The sequence below is a fragment of the Sinocyclocheilus grahami genome, unplaced genomic scaffold, assembly GCF_001515645.1.
Source record: "Sinocyclocheilus grahami isolate Dianchi unplaced genomic scaffold, SAMN03320097.WGS_v1.1 scaffold201.1, whole genome shotgun sequence".
Taxonomy (NCBI): Eukaryota; Metazoa; Chordata; class Actinopteri; order Cypriniformes; family Cyprinidae; genus Sinocyclocheilus; species Sinocyclocheilus grahami.
The window spans coordinates 96,857-117,479 of NW_015505380.1; the positions used below are offsets into that span (position 1 = coordinate 96,857).

The 20,623-nt window shown below is 33.8% G+C and overlaps 2 protein-coding genes across 2 annotated transcripts in view; one reads left to right on the top strand and one right to left on the bottom strand.

Moving 5' to 3' along the window:
* LOC107595373 (calpain-5) overlaps positions 1-4,207 on the top strand; it is a 28,675-nt gene extending 24,468 nt beyond the window's left edge. The window contains exons 11-13 of the mRNA XM_016285757.1: positions 1,416-1,537; positions 2,471-2,607; positions 3,260-4,207. Coding sequence (XP_016141243.1) covers positions 1,416-1,537; positions 2,471-2,607; positions 3,260-3,442 — 442 coding nt within the window. The 3' untranslated portion in view covers positions 3,443-4,207. The remainder of the gene's footprint in view (positions 1-1,415; positions 1,538-2,470; positions 2,608-3,259) is intronic.
* A 4,738-nt stretch (positions 4,208-8,945) lies between these two features.
* The window catches only part of LOC107595374 (glycerophosphodiester phosphodiesterase domain-containing protein 5), a gene marked incomplete at its 5' end in the record, with an annotated part of 16,469 nt that continues 4,791 nt past the window's right edge, over positions 8,946-20,623 (bottom strand). Inside the window, 9 exons of the mRNA XM_016285758.1 lie at positions 8,946-9,240; positions 9,822-9,901; positions 11,756-11,838; positions 11,917-12,064; positions 13,941-14,098; positions 14,949-15,173; positions 17,528-17,678; positions 19,246-19,328; positions 19,540-19,685. Of these exons, the coding sequence (XP_016141244.1) occupies positions 9,128-9,240; positions 9,822-9,901; positions 11,756-11,838; positions 11,917-12,064; positions 13,941-14,098; positions 14,949-15,173; positions 17,528-17,678; positions 19,246-19,328; positions 19,540-19,685 (1,187 nt within the window). The remainder of the gene's footprint in view (positions 9,241-9,821; positions 9,902-11,755; positions 11,839-11,916; positions 12,065-13,940; positions 14,099-14,948; positions 15,174-17,527; positions 17,679-19,245; positions 19,329-19,539; positions 19,686-20,623) is intronic.

The window sequence follows — 20,623 nt, forward strand, 5'->3', positions numbered from 1 at the left end:
GTGAAGCCGTAGTTTACAGTGAATTTATAACAGCTTCACGTCGTGCCTAACAACGCCCCTTAGCTGTTATAAACTCACTGTAAACCACGGCTTCACGGGGATTATTGCTTTATTTGAACATTTTTTAAAGCATTTTTTCTATTGAAGCATTATATAAGTATTATATATTTTTGAAAAATATATAAAACATTTACAACCATTAATGACTCTTAAAAGTGTTATAATCACCCAGTGAAATAATAAAAAAATAAATTCTGACAACTTGCATATATTTGTGTAATATGTTTGGGTAGTGTATACCGAGTAGAGATATTTGAATGTTTTTGAAAGAATTGTCTTGTGCTAGCTAAGATTACATTTACATACGGTAAAAAAAAAGGGAAATATTATTACAATTTAAAATAGCTGTGTTCTATGTGAATATGTGTTAAACTGTAATGTATTTCTGTGATGCGCAGCTGTATTTTCAGCATCATTCCTCCAGTCTATATATTATTAGTGCTGTCAAACGAGTAATCGCGAGATTACTCGTATATTGCAATAATATATGTGTGTGTACTGTATATATTTACATTTAGACATTTAGCAGACGCTTTTATCCAAAGCGACTTACAAATGAGGACAATAAAAGTAATCAAAACTAACAAAAGAGCAATGATACGCAAGTGCTATAACAAGTCTCAGTTAGGTTTTTTAAAACTTGTATTTATGTATTATTATTCACAAATTTTTTATTTGTATATTTAGATACACACATACAGTATATATTTTGAAAATATTTTCATGTATAAATTTATTTTCATGTAATTGATATGTGACCCTGGAGCACAAAAGCAGTCATAAGGGTCAATTTTTGGAAATTGATATTAATACATCATCTGAATAAATAAGCTTTCCATTGATGTATGGTTTGTTAGGATCGGACAATATTTGAAAATCTGGAATCTGAGGGTGCAAAAAAATCTAAATATTGAGAAAATCATCTTTAAAGTTGTTCAAATGAAGTTCTTAGCAATGCATATTACTAATCAAACATTAAGTTTTGATATATTTACGGTAGGAGATTTACAAAATATCTTCATGGAACATGATCTTTACTTAATATCCTAATGATTTTTGGCATAAAAGAGAAATGTATAATTGTGACCCATACAATGTATTGTTGGCTATTGCTACAAATATCCCCCAGCGACCTAACACTGCTTTTGTGCTGCAGGCTCACATATTATAATTTTCTTAAATATATACATAGTAAATATACACAGTACACACACACATATATTAGGTAAAGAAAATCTTTTATTTTGGATGGCATGAATCTCGATTAAGCGTTTGACAGCACTATATATTATACAGTAGTCTTTTGTTAGCGTCATGGATTATGGCTGTATTGATGCAGACTGTGTGGTGTTTAGGGAGCTGACGACAGACGAGCCGCCTCACACCTGCTGGACAGGGTGCTGTGGGTATCCCAAGCTGGTCTCACAGGTGCATGTCCACAGAGCAGATGGACTCCAGGCTCAGGACTCAGATGGAGGTGAGTCATGTTGTATTCTCTCTGTTTCTTTACACAACAAACCCCTCACAGAAATGCTCTGGAGAGCAGCATCTACCAGATACGATCTAGATATGAGCTAGTTTTCACTAACAATCCGATCTGACATGTTCATGATACACGCAAGACAGCTGAGGTTATAAAATGGAAATTAAAAATATATATTTCAAGATTTGCAATGGCCAAATCTTGTCTTTACTGTCACTTTTCATCAGTTTAAACCTTAATGAATAAAATTGTCAGTTTCTTTCAAACAATAGTGTGTTTTAACCTGTCTCAAGTTATATTAATATACTTTTTTTTTTTTAAAGTATTATCCTGATCTGATATTTTGAGAAGTTTCCTGACACACGCCCTCTGTGATGTCATTTCCTGTTGACATGCTTGTCACATGACAACAAAAGCAAACAAACAATTTAATACTATTTTTAGTAATTATATTTAAAAACAAAACTGGTTATTTAAAAAAACTTTAAAAAACGTATGCCTTTTTGGACCAAAATACATATATTTCTACAAGAGCTCCTTAAGTTAAATTCTGCTTCTCTCTGGAATTGTATTTGTTATATATTGGAGTGGAGACAATATTTGACTCTCATGCTAAACACTTGTTTTTAAGAAATGTATATTGTTATTGTGGTCATCCGCTCAGGTACCTTCTTTCAAAATGTGGATGTCTCAAATATCTGCATTACTCCCGCTTGAGAAACTCACTTATAACACACATCAAAAGTCTAACTTTCTTCACTTTTTTCCCCTAATGTATGTTTGAGACTGTATCTGTATGTTTCTGGACATTGGAGAATTTAAACGATGAATTAAAAAAAAAAAAAAATGTTTTAAACTTTTTTAAAATGTCAAACTCAAAAGTCAGTTTTGCTGTTTTTGATCGACTGAATCTTCCCGTTGTTTCAGCGTCCGATCCGTACGTCATCATCAGCTGTGAGGGAGAGAAGGTTCGCTCTCCGGTGCACAAAAACACACAGAGTCCGGACTTTGACGTGAAGGCCGTGTTCTACAGGAAGAAGTCGAAGGAGCCGATCCGCGTTCAGGTGCTGGTCTTTCAGGAATCATGAAAATCTGGAATCTGAGGGTGCAAAAAAATCAAAATATTGAAAAAATCATCTTTAAAGTTGTCCAAATGAAGTTCTTAGCAATGCATATTACTAATCAAACATTAAGTTTAGATATATTTACGGTAGGAAATTTACAAAATATCTTCATGGAACATGATCTTTACTTAATATCCTAATGATTTTTGGCATAAAAGAGAAATGGATAATTGTGACCCATACAATGTATTGTTGGCTATTGCTACAAATATCCCCCAGCGACTTAACTCTGCTTTTGTGTTTGATTTTTGTTATTTCTGAATAGTGTTGAACTTTCTTCTCCTGCGTCGTATTCTTCATGTGATTAGTTTGAGCGGCGCCCTCTACTGTACAGACGTGAATTTACATTTTCTTCAGCCTGAGGCGCATTCATTTCATTTTTGTTGTGAAAGGGCTTTTACATAGAACTTTTTTATGTTAAAAACAAACAAGCAAGCCCAGCCCAGATTTCAAAAGTAACGTAACGCATTACTTTCCATAAAAAGTAACTAACTTAGTTTTTTAGGGAGTAATGCAATATTGTAATGCATTACTTTCAAAATATACTTTCTCCAACACTGCTAATCTGCCTCTTACTCTCTTTGTTAATCAGATCTACAACAAGAACCTTCTGAAGGACTCGTTCATGGGTCAGGCGGTCCTGAGCGGCGATCTGTCCGACCTGCAGCAGCTTCACACGCTTCGCCTGCGGGACAAAGCAAACCGGCAGAACAACGATCTTCCAGGTCTGGTGTCAGTGAGCCTCACTACCAGCGACGTCCTGACCAACATCTGAGCGCTTTTCAGCACGCTCTGTGTCTGTGATTAATCGTGGAGTACTTTATGCACTTGACGTGTGCTGTATTACACTTATACTTACATGCTCTTAATTAGGGCTGGGGGGGAAATCAATGCATCGCGATTCGTGGATAGATTCTGAGATTATCGGAATGCTTCGTGATTCTCTCTGGAATCGATTCTGAGCTTAGTTTTTAACAGCAGATGGCCATCTAGGCTAGTTTTTAACCGCACACTCAAATGCTCACGTAAGAGGTTACATGTACTTGCACCTTGGCTTTTAGGCTTTTATGACGTGAGATTAATGTAAACACAGCCCACTATGAACACCCTTTAATTCGCGTCAACCTTTTCAAACTGTATGAATGATTATTCTATGTTGTCAGGAACTGGAAGCAAGCACAGTACGGCTGTTTCTAAAGCATGCAGTGCCATCTGCTGTTAGAAACTAAGCTCAGAACCGATTCAAGAGAGAATCGCGATGCATAATCTCAGAATTGATGCAGAATAATTACTCGATTCGTGATGCATCGATTTATTGTCCCAGCTCTACTCTTTATCTCTTTGGAGTCCTTTGGGAATGTTTCTTGCAAGCGAATGTACTCGTTTACAAGCACTTTTTACAACCTAAAGAGACCGTTCTGCCAAAAATGTAATTCAATCATTTACTCGCCTTCGAGTTGTTTCGATCTTCTGTTGAACATAAAAGAAGGAATTTTGAAGATTGTTGTTAACCCACGGTAGCCACTGACTTTCATAGTAGGGAAAAAATACTATGGAAGTCAATGGGTACCGTCAGCTGTTTGGTTACCAACATTCTTCAAAATATCTTCTTTTGTGTTCAACAGCTAAAAGAAGAAATTCGTACAGGTTTGGAACAGGTGAGTAAATGATGACAGAATTGTCATTTTTGGGTGAACTGTCCCTTTAAAGGTGTAATTTTCTGCTCTATATATATATATATATAAATCAAGATATTGTAGGACATGCATTTATATCATTATATGAATTAACATGCAGTATATGCATATATCTAATACCACGATCTATCATTCAAGTATGTAGTTATGAATTCAGTTTTATATTCTGTCTGTTATCATAATTTGACCTTTCATCTGAAACAGAGGGTAAAGGGTTTCTTCTGTTTAATCTGTTTACACTAAATGTTGAAATATAGAGGGCAGTCCTGTTTTCCTCTTTCAAATATTTGCCATTATCTTGACCACATGTTGATTTTATCACGCTTTTCTTAAAGGAACCATTTCTCCAGAGTTTTATCCAGTGTTTTCATCCGTTTACCAGAATCCAGGATTCGTTTATGTCTCTAACATGGTGTTTGAAGTGAATATATCAGACAGACTCTGTTTAAGGAATGCATGATGAGTATAAATCTGTTTCAGAGCCATAACAGTGAATATAAATGATCACTTACAAATATTGTTTACTATATGCATGTTAGCGTCACTTGTGTAAAGACCAATTCTAACAACGAGGTGTCAGTATGTCAACCGAGGAAGAAGCAGGGTTTTTTTTATATTTCAAGTGGTGATATGCACAAAAAATATTACACAGTATACTGTATAACCACTTCAATTTTAAAAGCATTTTCAGCCTCTTCACAGAATGGTAATAGTCACAAACAAACTTGAAAAATGTAAATGTCATAAAGCCAAATTCTGCATTATGATCCTCTGTTTTTACCCTAATAGCAAATGCCAAGTTGCTTTTTAGATGTGAAATATGAGAATCTCAGTACAACTGTGCCATTTTGCGATCACTATGAACTATTTGTGGTTTATTTATTGCTGTTTTTCCGTTTCTTTGCGTGTAATGCCTGTTGTTTGCAGATGAAGATGTGCCTTATCAGAACGGGTCAAATAGCCAAAGAAATCTTGATCATATTCTGTAATGTATCTTTTTGTATATCGCAATTGTTTTTCTCTCTGTTTCACATAATGAAATAAAGTTATTTGCCTGTATTTCTACAGACACACATGAAAATACTGTCATTTTTGGTTTTCGCGTGTGTTTACATCACACAGAATCCTGGAACTTACTGATCAAATCACAGGCATTTTTGTAATAATATATATATATATATTTTTGTAGATACGCTTGGCTCAAAAATATTGTATCTACTGTTTTGGAAGGGTGAAAATATTTATTTATTTTTACTTAAACAATTCATCCAAAAATGAAAATGAGAAAATCTGAAAATGTCCTCATTCTCAGGGCATCCAAGATGTACGTGAGTTTGTTTCTTCACGGGAACAGATTTGGAGAAATTTAGATTTACCAACTCATCAATGGATGCTCTGCAGTGAATGGGTGCCGTCAGAATCAGAGTCCAAACAGCTGATAAAAACATCACAATTTTCATTTTTGGGTGAACTAGTCCTTTAAAAATGGTTACATAAACAACATCTTTTAATCTGCCACTGTAACCTCATTTCCACTAGCGATGAGTTTTGAGTCAACATGAATACAGCTGATGATGGGAATCATTTTGGGAATGAAAAGGAGAAAAGACAAAAATACATGGCCTTATTTAAATGAAAAAAAAAGAGGAACCGTAGAAACCTGGCAATAACATGTTCAGGTCATATTTCAGCCTAAAGAAAAATTATTTATGCACAGAGAAAAAAAAAAAAGTTTTTAGAAAGCCTGATTTAGAGGTCTAATTTGTGTTGTGTTCATGCATTGTGGTAGCATTTATTGCACTGCCTTTAACGTATGACTTAAAAACACTGAAGTAATAAAACACAGAGCTGAGGATTTAAAGCTAAGTTTAGGATGAAATGTCATGGCCTTATTTAAATGAAAAAAAAGGAGGAACCGTAGAAACCTGGCAATAACATGTTCAGGTCATATTTCAGCCTAAAGAAAAATTATTTATGCACAGAGAAAAAAAAAAGTTTTTAGAAAGCCTGATTTAGAGGTCTAATTTGTGTTGTGTTCATGCATTGTGGTAGCATTTATTGCACTGCCTTTAACGTATGACTTAAAAACACTGAAGTAATAAAACACAGAGCTGAGGATTTAAAGCTAAGTTTAGGATGAAATGTGACTTTGACATGTTTCCATGAGATCCATAGATTAATATGCTAGAATGAAACCGCTGAAGTCCTTGAAGTTATCAATATTTGAACGACTGTTGATGCTTGTGTATATTGCAGCAGTAGGTTTGATCTGTTAGTTTGTGTCTTTTTATTCATTCAGTTTATGGCCTTTATTTGCACCAAATATGTCCTTCAACAAATATTTAGAGGAACCGTAGAAACCTGGCAATAACATGTTCAGGTCATATTTCAGCCTAAAGAAAAATTATTTATGCACAGAGAAAAAAAAAAAAGTTTTTAGAAAGCCTGATTTAGAGGTCTAATTTGTGTTGTGTTCATGCATTGTGGTAGCATTTATTGCACTGCCTTTAACGTATGACTTAAAAACACTGAAGTAATAAAACACAGAGCTGAGGATTTAAAGCTAAGTTTAGGATGAAATGTGACTTTGACATGTTTCCATGAGATCCATAGATTAATATGCTAGAATGAAACCGCTGAAGTCCTTGAAGTTATCAATATTTGAACGACTGTTGATGCTTGTGTATATTGCAGCAGTAGGTTTGATCTGTTAGTTTGTGTCTTTTTATTCATTCAGTTTATGGCCTTTATTTGCACCAAATATGTCCTTCAACAAATATTTGACTGACTTACTGTAACATCAGAAACTAACCTGAATGCATCCGTCTCTTGAGCACTTTTATGAGCAGAGAAACTTCTGACCACTCTTACTCTGTAAAAGACTTTAATTTAGTTGTGATGTGATACTCTCATTGTAACATATATCAAAATATATTTTTTGTGACCACATGTATCAGGGCATATAGTGAGTCTGCTAAAAATATTTTTATTTAGGCTACCAGTGCTGATGATAGAGTAACAAAAAAAAAAAAAGAAACAAATTCAGTTTACAATCATATTTACAGACATAAGTTACAGATTAAGTCATAGAAATCACGCTAGGCATTGCATTTTCTACAGGCAGGAATGTTTTAGCATCCCATGATGGAGCACAAAGCAAGTATGCAAGCCCAAGCACGACTGCTAAACCGATGTTCACCTTTAAGCCGATCGCATTAATCAGAAACCTTGTATAATCAGAGACTGACTGAGCACTTTTGTACTTCACATCAGCGACTCCACTGTCAGAAATTCCAGATCGTCTGTTTGGCTTTTTATCGTCTTCCTGATTGTAAATGTTTGTCAAATTGATCACATCATGCAAAGGATCTGACATCTTACATATTTCCAAAACACTCTGGATTAAATGCAATGACATGCAATTCATTTTACCATGCGTCATACCGCGGTAATCGGGCTATCTGCATCTGGGTCTAAAAGAAGCAAATTCAGTCTTTAATGATAAAAACGAACTTCACAGAAGCAACAGAAACTGGACGATGGATTCATCGTATGCCACCAGTTCAGAAAATGATAGGTCAAATACTTTTGATATTTTTTAACAAAATATCACCATCATAACATTTTCTATGAATCACTGAGTACCATGTAAACACCACGGTACATGAATTTCATGGTACTGCCACAGTATAAGCTGCGTTTCGCCCTAGAATAAGAAATAATATATTGATTATTTTTACTATATATTAATATTACTGAAATATTTTTATTTGAAGTTACTGTTTAATGTTTGACACATTTTCGAAAAAATGTCTTTAATTTAAAAATTGTATTTAATTAGTTGATTTTAAAAAAGGGAAAACAATTACAGTAATATATATATATATAAGAATATATACAAATTATATAAATATGTATAATTTAATATAATTACTAAAATTCTATTAATTAATTCATTTTATTATATAATGCTTGTCATTATAAATATAAATAATATTTAAATTTATAATCGATTAATATATAGTATAATATAAAACAAACAAAACAGTAAATATACATAGTTAGGTCTATATATATTTGGACACTGACACAATTTTCATAATTTTGACTCTGTATTCCAACAGAATAGAATTAAAATGAAACAATCAAGATGGAATTGAAGTGAATTAATTAATTGTTTCAAAGAATAATGGAAATTATGGAAATATGTAATGAAAAATGTAGGGAAAATGTGCTAAACTGTCATGAGAGTATAATTTTATTTACTTTTTATTACTTTTATTTTTAGATTTAAGGGTCTTTCTCAGACCTAAAACATGAGTTTTTATATTTTTATAAATATATATATATATATATATATATATATATATATATATATATATATATATATTTGTGCCATTTTTTGTATATTTGAAATATATATATATATATATATTATTTATTTATTATTTATTCAGTTCAATGTTGAGTCAATAATATTGTCAATATTGAAAAATCCATCATTTATGAACCAAATTCAATTTCAGCAGTAAAACATATATATATATATTATATTACATATTATATTACCCATCTGGCCAGTAATGGAGGGTCATTTAATATCAGTGTTCATAAAGTCATGTACTCGTGTCTCCAAGTTTGACCCTCGTCCAGACCAGATAATGAAAAGCATCTTCCGCCGTTGGTTTGGAGCTCAGATTGCTGTCTGCGTCGCTCTGAAGCTGTGAATAAACGCAAGCTTTCCTCCTCCACAGCACAGATCTTCAGACGGGCGGCTCCTCGCTGATGGTGGGCAGGCTGGGAGTGACGGGTGAGTTCTGAGCCTCTCTGTGGACGCTGATGCTGATGCTGGAGATGGACCAGACGTCGCTCAGCTCTGCCGAGAGTAATGAGAGTGAAGGAGGGTCAGACGGGGAAGCCATGCACAGGGGGGACATGCAGGGGGAGCTCGGGGTCAAAGAACAGAGCGTTCCAGCGGACGCTGTGGACCTCAGACAGCACAGACACATGCAAACATCACAGCACTGAACAACAAGGCCTTCACCAAAAATCACTTACTGTGTTCAGAAGACAAATGTTTTTTGCATATTATGTACTGTGCACTACATTTTACAAAATATATTTCACAATATGCACTAAATATTTCAAAATATAGAATGCCACTAATATTACCTTTTTATGTATGACCAATTATATCTATATAAATATAGTTATTTAGCATTTTACCTCCAGTTTTTAGATTTCTGTTGTTGTATCAGACAACAGGTCCTGGATTAGATGTTTGGATGCGGTTGAGTGCATTACATCATGAGTACAGTATCACACTCACTGTACTGTACTGTGCTGTAAACTGCAGATTTGGCCGCAGCAGCAGTGTGACAGTCTGCCGTTCTGAAAATAGCCAGCGATCTGGACACCGCATGCAGCACAATATTCACAGCCAAAAGTCAAACTTACCCGTCCTGAACTTGCTGTACGGCCCGTTCTCATTCACCTGTCTGCTGCCCGACCAGAACGGCAAACCTCGCTCACGCCACCTGCAGGAGCGAACATTTATCATATAACTACAACAAACATGCAGCAGGTTCACAATGATTTAAGCCTTCAACTCAGTGGCGCAGCAAGTCTATGGAAGCCCGTTTCCGCCACTGAATAATAAAAAAAAAGTTATTGCGACTTTTTATCTCACAATTCTGACTTTTTTTCACAGAAATGTGAGATATAAACTCGCAATTGCAAGATATAAAGTCACAACTGCTAGATTAAAAACTTGCAATTCTGACTTTTTTCTTGCAATTCCGACTATTTTTTTCAGAATGGTGAGTTTATAACTCGCAATTCTGACTTTATAACTTGCAATTCTGACCTTTTTCTCGCAATTCTGACTTTATAACTCACAGCTGCGAAAAAGACTGATACGTTATAAACGTCATAAAAAAGGCAGAATTTAGAGACTTATTTCTCAGAATTGCGACTATGTCTCACAATTGCGAGTTTATATTACACAATTCTGAGAAAAAAAAGTCAGAGTTGTGAGATAAACAGTCACAATTACCTTTTTTATTTTTTATTCAATGGCGGAAACGGGCTTCCATACAAGTCAGTCCTGGGCCCATATGCAAAAAATTATTATGAAAAAAATTATAGTTATTTTTAAAGTGGAGTCCAATTCAGTTAACTTACTGGTTGTCTTTTCTGAGGCAAATAGGCGTTTTATTGACGGTATAAATGGAAACGGGCTTCCATACAAGTCAGTCCTGGGCCCATATGCAAAAAATTATTATGAAAAAAATTATAGTTATTTTTAAAGTGGAGTCCAATTCAGTTAACTTAACTGGTTGTCTTTTCTGAGGCAAATAGGCGTTTTATTGACGGTATAAATGCTTGCAAATAATATTTAACATTTTCAAGTTTCAATTGATTATTAGTATTGCTCCAGCCACCTGATAATCACAGTAAGCGTTGTGCTTTGTTACTTTTTGTTACTTTTTAAAAAACACTCTCAGCCTTTAAATTCTGTCAATTTTATCATGAAATGCAAACAATAAATATCTTTTTACACTCTTTCATGTGGCGTGAGATCACTGTATTCACCTCATTTCAAGCAGAATCAATCATCTCTTCCTCTTTCTACTAGTTACAGTGCGAAATAAACAAATGGATATCAGAAGGTGTCGAAAAAAGTCAGAGCAATTTAATAAAACAGCTTGTGAATCATCATAACAGTCATAACATAACATTTACCTCAGAAAAGCTAACAATATAAGGCTTTTTTTGCGGAGTACTGTATTTGAAATTTTATTCATGCAGTATAACACAACTTTATTCTTGCAATTTTGACTTTGTTCTAAAAATATTATGAATTTAATCTCATAGATTTAGTATTGATTCATTAACGTGGCACTAAAACGCCACTGTATTAACTAAACTAAACAAAATGCACACAAAAAAATTATTTTATTATGCAGCTAGATGTGATACTGTTGTGATACAGTTTTTTCACCTAGCTACCAACCACAGTTTTTTTTTTTTTTAAATAATGAATTATTTTATTAGGCCACGGTGATGCAGCGTTTGCATGCAGTTTAAAAAAAATGATGCAGTTCTACAACAGCAATATAACAAATGCACACAAGAAATTATGGAGCCATGCACACTGGATAGGATGCAAATAATATGCGTTTTCATTCACTGCACATAAAATATTAGAATATTCAGATTAACCTAACAAACTATGATTTGGGACATCCTGCAATTGATGCAGTTCTAATCTTGCATACTATATTTAAATAGACATTATGCAATTTAGATCTGGAAGGTCTTCAGAAATCCTTGAACGTGTGATGCATGTGTGTTTGATTAGGTTTTCTGGTTAGCTGAACAGAACTCACCAGTGGAAGATGAAAATAGCAGCGATGAGGAAAGCAGACACAATGTCAGTCAGGATCCACATCAGACTGTATTCATCAGGAGTCTGCGTGAGAAGGAGAGAAGCGTGATTGTCTGACACGTCGGTCAGTCACAGGGTTTGAGGTTTGTGATCTGTGCTCACCATGAGGAACAGGGGCCGCTGCAGCGTCTTGAGTTTGTGCGGAGCGTTCGTCGTGACCGAATGAACCCCAGCGCACCACGCCAGCGAATACAACCACGGCTGGCTGATCACATACAGGTTAGTGCTGATGTTCACGGAGGCGTACTTTCTGAAATCACAGACACATTCAGGAGAGACGTTATTGAGCTGCCAGAGACATTATGAAGTTTCACACTCTTTAATTGTAAAAAACCTTTCTCAGCAACGAGTCAGAAGACTTCAATAAAGACACATTTCTGTTTTGAAGGAGTTCATTTGTATCTTCCTGGTAAAAATGTGGCTTTGTTTTACAATGCCAGTTAATAAAAAACAGAGAATCAACATTTTTTCAAAGGAGAGGAAACATTCTTTAAAGAAGTACAAAAAAATGGTAATATATATAAAATTATATATATATATATAAATAAGTATAAATATTAATTGCATATATACACATTTATATTACCGCTTTACACATTTAATGTGTACAAAAATTCAACAAAGTATAATAAAATATTAATAACAGCAATAATAATTATTTTTATTATATAATACTTGTCATTATAAATATAAATAATATTTAAATTTATAATCGATTAATATATAGTATAATATAAAACAAACTAAACCGTAAATATATATAGTTAGGTCTATATATATTTGGACACGGATACAATTTTTGCTCTGTATTCCACCAGAATAGAATTAAAATTAAACAATCAAGATGGAATTGAAGTGCAGACTTTAAGCTTAAATTCAAGGGCTTGAACAAAAAGATAACATAAAAAGCTTAAAAATAGGGTTTTTTAAAGCATTTTCAGGGGCACAATTGTAATTGGACAAATAAATAATCATAATTTAAAAAGTTCATTTTTAGTATTTTGTTGAGAATCCTGAGGACGGTAAGAAAGAGTGTGAGGAGAGTAACATAACGTGGGGTTTTGATTATTTGTATTTTATTTACAACATCGTATGATAAAAATATACACAGTGAAGGTCAAGGACACATGATTGAACATACTGATCTGAACACTGAGACTTGAACAGTAACACATCTTTGTGCCAAACATTCATAGACTCTAATAACATTCATAGTGTTAACACTCGTTCTACTTTTATATCTTGTGGTTTTATATGTTATAAAACATTAAACACATCCTGGCGTTGTGAGACATTTAGACAATGTAATGACACGTATTTCAAAATGTTTTACTTTATTTCATACATGCAGTCAGAAATTATAGTTTGGGATAAGTCTAACTAGTAAAATGTGTAAAAGTTATGTCACAATAACACAATAACAACAGATGCAAGTAATCTTAGGCAACTCATCAGAATGATATCCTCCACTGGATCTAGCTGCGCGACGCATCGTGTCGTGTTCTTCTTCTGAGGTAAATTCTGGGTTATTCCTCTCAGCACGTCTTCTTCCAGAAACAAAAAGTAACCGGGATGAACTCTTCGCGTTTATTTATGGAGGTGGTGTGGGTGTTTACATGCACGCACGTCTCACGTGGATGTTTATCATTTGAAAAGCTCGTTCGGCTCATGGGCGTGACCGCATTAGGGATAATGAATCATATGGATTACTTTAACAGAGTATTTGTTTTGGACGTGACTTACTTCATTTACAAGTACACATTTCAAGCTTTCTATACATATATTTCTCATGTCTTTGAGGCAAGTATTCGCAGAGATTCAGGTTGTTTTATTTACGTGTCTGTGAAGAGAGGTGACAGAGACCGAGACGGCAGAGAGCGCACCCTGTTTATTTTCTTTATTTTACAAAAGCACATTGTTTTGTTGTTATGATTACTATAAACAAATAAAAGTAGACACTTTACAGTTTCTGTGCGATCAAAAAATGACAGAGTATTTTTAGTTCTTTTCGCGGTCATCAAGAAAATACGAGACAGACCGCACCAGTGCGTGCTTCGACCCCAGAGGGTTAAAATACAAAAAAAGTGCTCTGACCAGATGCAGCAATCGCTGACTATCGGCCGTACCTGATCTGCTCCTGTGACATGTAGCTGTAGTGCAGGTTGAGTCGGACGATGTGCTCCTCCTGCAGCTCCTCGATGGAAGCGTGATCTCCAGACGTCTGCTGCAGCTCCGGGTCCAGCTCCTGCACCAGACTCCTCTGATCGGCCGGAAGCCACAACACCTACCAGAAAACACCTCTTCAGCCATCCTTTCTTCATTTTTACACAACCATTTCAAACGGGAACGGCGAAATGCCATGAAGTTATTTTAATTATTATGGCCAGTGTGGGGGAAAGTTACTTTTAAAAGTAATGCATTACAATATTGCATTACTCCCTTAAAAAAGTAACTAATTAAGTTACTTAGTTACATTTTATGGAAAGTAATGTGTTACGTTACTTTTTAAATCTGGGCTGGGCTTGCTTGTTTGTTTTTAATATAAAATTTTTTTTACAAATGTAAAAGCCCTTTCACAACAAAAGTGAAATGAATGCGCCTCAGGCTGAAGGATATGTAAATTCACGTCTGTACAGTAGAGGGCGCAGCTCAAACTAATCGCATGAAGAATACGACGCAGGAGAAGAACGTTCAACACTATTCAGAAATAACAAAAATGTTTTTTTTAATTTTTGCTCAGTATGGTTGAATTGGATCATTAAATATAATAATAAATAATATTTATTATATTCAATTATTCTATAATATTCTGAGTTTGCATTTGACTGCTTTTATTCATTTTGAGGAATACTGAATGTGTTTGTGTGCAGGTGAGATGAATAAATACATGTTCATATTTAGTCTAGAGCTACAGTAAGATCTCGTGGCAACACGAGAGCTGTCAGTCAAGACATGGGAAACAAAGCAACTGGACTTACTTATTTGAAAAAGTAACTTAGACATTTTATTGTAAATTAAAAAGTAATGCATTACTTTACTATTTGGAAAAAAGTAACCTGATTACGTAACTTGTGTTATTGTAATGTGTTACCCCCAACGGTGATTATGGCTAGAAGAAAGCGTTGATGAACTACCTGGCTGGAGTTAATGGAGGACTCGTTGTGAATGACCTCCAGCGTGCGTGTGATCCACGAGTCTCTGTATGGATGTCCTTGAGGGGGACGTCTCAGGTCAAAGATCACCAGCCTCTCGTGCTGAGCAGCCAGATTCAATAAGTCCTTCAGGCTGGGGACCGTCTGGTTCTGGACCCGAACCCTCTCGTCTGCATCAAGAGAAGAGACTGTGCTGAAAGGATCTCTCTGAGAAAGAGAGAGAGAATTTTTAATTTTAACAAATTTTTTATTACAAAAAACCCTCCTATAAACAACAACACTCCTACAACACAGTAAAATATATATATGTGACCATGGACCACAAAACCAGTCATAAGGGTCAATTTGATTAAATTAAGAATAAATAAGCTTTCCATTGATGTATGGTTTGTTAGGATAGGACAATATTTGGCTGAGATACAACTATTTGAAAATCTGGAATCTGAGGGTGCAAAAAAATCTAAATATTGAGATTTTATTACAAAAAAAACCCTCCTATAAACAACAACACTCCTACAACACAGTAAAATATATATATATGTGACCATGGACCACAAAACCAGTCATAAGGGTCAATTTTTCGCTGAATAAATAAGCTTTCCATTGATGTATGGTTTGTTAGGATAGGACAATATTTGGCCGAGATACAACTATTTGAAAATCTGGAATCTGAGGGTGCAAAAAAAAATCTAAATATTGAGAAAATCATCTTTAAAGTTAAAAAAATGAAGTAGCAATGCATATTACTAATCAAACATTAAGTTTTGATATATTTACGGTAGGAAATTTATAAAATATCTTCATGGAACATGATCTTAATATCCTAATGATTTTTGGCATAAAAGAGAAATGTATAATTGTGACCCATACAATGTATTGTTGGCTATTGCTACAAATATCCCCCAGCGACTTAACACTGCTTTTGTGCTCCAGGGACACATATACATATATATACAAACAAAAAAAAATCATTATGTAAATATCAATTCACCCTCAAAAACAGAGCACAGAGCCTCATTACAACACAAAAAGTGATATAAAGAAAATAATTATAATAAAGAAAATCAACCATAACTCTTGATTTCACCAGATTAGAAAACACAGCTACTATGTTCTGATTTACATTTTGTTCTATTTTCTTTTTCTCGCTTGTATAAATGGCCAGTTTTGCTTGGCCTAAAACAAAATTCAGAGGTTGACAAACAAATCTTTTTTTCCCTCACATATAATAATAATCATAACATTTTTGAAAAATCAATATGTAACAATACGGTTCCATTAGTTAATGTATTAACTAACATGAACGAACAATGAACAGTACATTTAATACAGTATATTTCTTAATGTTAGTTAATGAGAATACAGTTGTTCACTAAAGTTCATGCATTAACTAATGTTAACAAGCACAACTGTTGATTTAATAATGCATCAGTAAATGTTGAAATGAACATTAACTAAGATTAATAAATGCTGAAGAACTATTGCTCATTCTTAGTTCATGTTAACTAAAGTAGTTAGCTAATGTTAACTAATGAACCTTATTGTAAAGTGTTACCGAAACTAAGGTTTTCGGCTGATAAAACCCTCAGAACCCTGTACAGTTTTATAGATCCTTCATAAGATCCAGTATTTTAGGAGCTCAAAGATAACACACAGTGAACCTTTCAACTACAATTCACAAGCATACTAGAACACACAACATATTATAATACCCAGCTTTAAAGTAAAACAAATACAAATAGTAATTATCCTTTCTCTAAAATTAAACGACAAAAATCCATTTTAAACCAATTACTAGGCGCAAATACAACACGTCAAATAGCCAATAAATTATTAACATAAAAACACTTAACGGAATAGCATATTATTGTTCTTACTCTTTCTTCAATTTTCTCTATGCATTGAATAGCCTTTTATATTTGCTAAAATGTGCATCAGAGCACATGGCATTGAATCCTGCATCCACAATGCATTGCACACATTCGTTTTTAAATTCATGGCTCATTACTTGATCCTACTACAAAAGGATACTATTTTATATTTTATTAGTGCTGTCAAAGGATTAATTGCATCCAAAATAAAAGTTTTTGTTTGCATAATATGTGTGTGCACATTATTATGTATATAAATATACACACATACAGTATATATTTTGAAAATATTTACATGCATTACATATTTTAGAAAAATAGGTTATGTTTATATATTAAATATATGTATATATAATATAAATTGTATGAATATAAATATTTTCTAAATATATACATGCATGTGTGTGTCTTTACATATACATAATAAATATACACAGTGCACACACATAATATGCAAACAATAACTTTTATTTTGGATGCGATTAATCGTTTGACAGCACTATATTTTATATTAATTTATATAGTTTTTTTATAAAAAAAAAATTTCACTACAAATGCAAACTAGGCAAGAAGGTAACTGGATGCCACTTGAAAGCAGGCAGTACTCAGTACTGAATAATGCACACAGCCATCAATATTTTCATGTAGCTGCTAGTGGATGAACAGGACCCTAAGGTTGTGGATCATTACCTGAAGAAACCAGGATCCGGCGCTGAGCATCTCCAGCTCTGGCCAGGTGAACATGGCTGCTGGCGCGTCCGTCCGGTTGGGAAACACCTGTTGAATGTTAGTCGTCCTCCTCAGGGTGCGGTCATGCATCAGGAACGGGACGCCGTCATAACTGCAGAGAGGAGCATCGTGTGAATGTTTATGCAGCGGTTTCTGCATGCTATGAAATCCAATTCAGTTTGATTTTTACTTTCAGAATATGAAACGATTATGATTTTATAGTATTTAATTAAGAACAAAGCAAACAAAACAGTAACTCCAAGTCAATTTTTTTGCTGTTATTTTTGTATTATTTATATACTTTATTAATATTTTGAATTTGTTTTTGTTTTTAATATTCTCATTAGTTTTTTTATATTAATCTTATTTTTATTTCAGTTTTAGCAATTTTAGTACTTCACATTACTATTTTACGATTTTATATTTTACGATTTTGACTTCTTCCAAAATATGAAAAAATTTTGATTTTATGTTATTTAATTAGAGAAATAGGCAAACAAACAAATATCAAAGTATTTTTTTCTTGGTGTTATTTTTGTATTTATATACAATTACAGTTTTTATTATTATTTTGAATTATTATTATTATTTTTTTTTTTTACTTTTTATGTGCTTCTGTCATTTTATTAGTTTTTTTTATATATATTATATTAATTTTTTATTTCTGTTTCAGTTTTAGTCATTTTAGCACTTTAAGTTAAATTTATTTTATTTCAATGAGTTGGCGATGTTTGAAAAATCTGTTTGATTTGAACTTTTTCCAAAATATGAAAAAATTATTTCATGGTGTTTAATTTTTTAAAAAGCAAGTAAACAAAAATCAAAGTAAAAATTTTCTTGGTGCTATTTTTGTAATATTTACAGTATATACTATTACATTATTTATTAATATTTTACATTTTTGTATTTTTAGTTTGATTTTCTTTTTTATGTGCTTCTGTCATTTTATTAGATTAATGTTTATATTTCTATTTATTTTCATTTCCATTTCAGTAATTTTAGTACCTTAAGTTCAACTTATTTTCAGTCAGTTGCCAAGCTTTGATAAATCAGTTTGACTTCTTCCAAAATATGAAAACAAATCATTATTTTTTTAAATTGAAATAAACCTGAAATAAATTATAAATATTAGATACAAATAAAAAATGTGAAATGTTGTCTTGGCAACTAACTGATATGAGTTTTAATTTAATTTAATATTTCAAGTTTTATTTCAAGTAACAGATGTTTTTATGGTTTTATGCATCTATAATAACCCTGGTTGCAATGCATCATGGGATTGCATTTTCTGTGAAGGATGCTGCCTTAAAAATAGGCCAGAATGAAGTATCTCATAAGGCTGCATTATTTAGAGTTACAGATTATTTTTGCATATTGCAATCTTAAAACACAAAATTGCAGTATGCATCACGGAAGTGACAGAAGCCTGTGCATATTACTTTCACATGCATGCATTTGGCAGATGCTCCTATCCAAAGAAATATAGATTGCATTCAAGGTATACATTTTATTAATGCATGCATGGGCACTGCAAGCGGCATGCTTTACTGTTTGAACTACAGGAACGCCTATGAATGCATGCACTGCTGTTGCCTTAGCAGCCGTAAACGAAGCATGTTTCAGTGCTTTAAAATGCTTTTATGCAAATGCAGTGAGTAGGAACGGTTGAAGACACTCACCTGATTGTGACGTCCGTCTCCAGTCCCTCTCCTCCCGCTCCTACAGCCTTCTCAAAGGACATCTGGGTGTTTTCTGGTGCCAGCTGTTTGAAGTTCAAAACAACAACTTCAAACTAGTTGACAACCAGTTGTAATAGTATTTAAATGTTTAATGTCTCCATTAAAGGTCAAAGAAACGATGCAAGTCAAACAGACATGGATTTTAAAGGGCATACTGACATGACATAAACCCACATTGAAAGAACACCAGTGGATTTTATATCACACAAATATCATGAGGTAAAAATAGCAGACCATGGGCGCTCCTCTGTGGCCGATGAGGGTGGGAGCCGGCCCCAGCGTGCCCTCCTCTTTGATGCAGGGAGAATACATGCCCAGCGGCACCAGATACAGAGCGAAGAGAACCGCCAGGAACAAGCTGAGGAGAGCCACCTGCCTCACTGAGACACACACACACTCGCCAATCAGTGCGTTATATTTTTTAAATAGGCATCTATAATAACCCTGGAATGCAATGCATTATGGGATTGCATTTTTTGTGAAGGATGCATTCAAGCTATACGTTTTATTAGTGCATGCATTGGCATTGCATGCTTTACTGTTTGAACTACAGGAACGCCTATGAATGCATGCACTCGCCACAGTATAAGTGTCACACACAGTATGTGTTACACTGTTATAAAAACACATCGCACCTAAATTCTGATAAAGCACAAAGTTATTCATCCGGATGTGCGTCTGTAACTACTTCATCAGCGGGGTTTCTTCATGTCAGGCTAGTGGAATGGTACACTAATTAGGGAGGGTCTTAATACTGCATACTTAATACTACTGGAGTCAGTCTAGCACTACCAACAGTTTAAAGTTTAAAGCTTGGCCATGTCACTGCATTATTTATATATTTATTAACATATTTATTACAAATAAAACTGAAATACAAAATAAATCAAGCTAAATGGAAAAAAACTAAAGCTAAGAAAAATGACAAAAACTAAAATGAAAACTAAAAAATAAATGAAATGTATAAATAAAATATTTTAGTATATATATATATATATATATTATGTAAAAAAATATTTATATTACTATTTTATACTGTTTTAATTAATTATTTTTATTTATTATCACTAGGATTGTGTGTCATTGCTGTGCTTGGCAAAGTTTTTGCTTTATTTATAGATTTGTATACGTGTGTGTGTGTGTGTGTGTGTGTGCGTAAGTAAGTGTGTCTGTGTGTGTGTAAGTGTGTGTGTGTGAGTGTGTGTGTGTGTGTAAGTATGTGTGTCTGTGTGTGTGTGTGTGTGTGAGAGCGTATGTGTGAGAGTATGAGTATGTGTGTGTGTGAATGTGTGTGTGTGTATGTGTGTGAGTGTGTGCA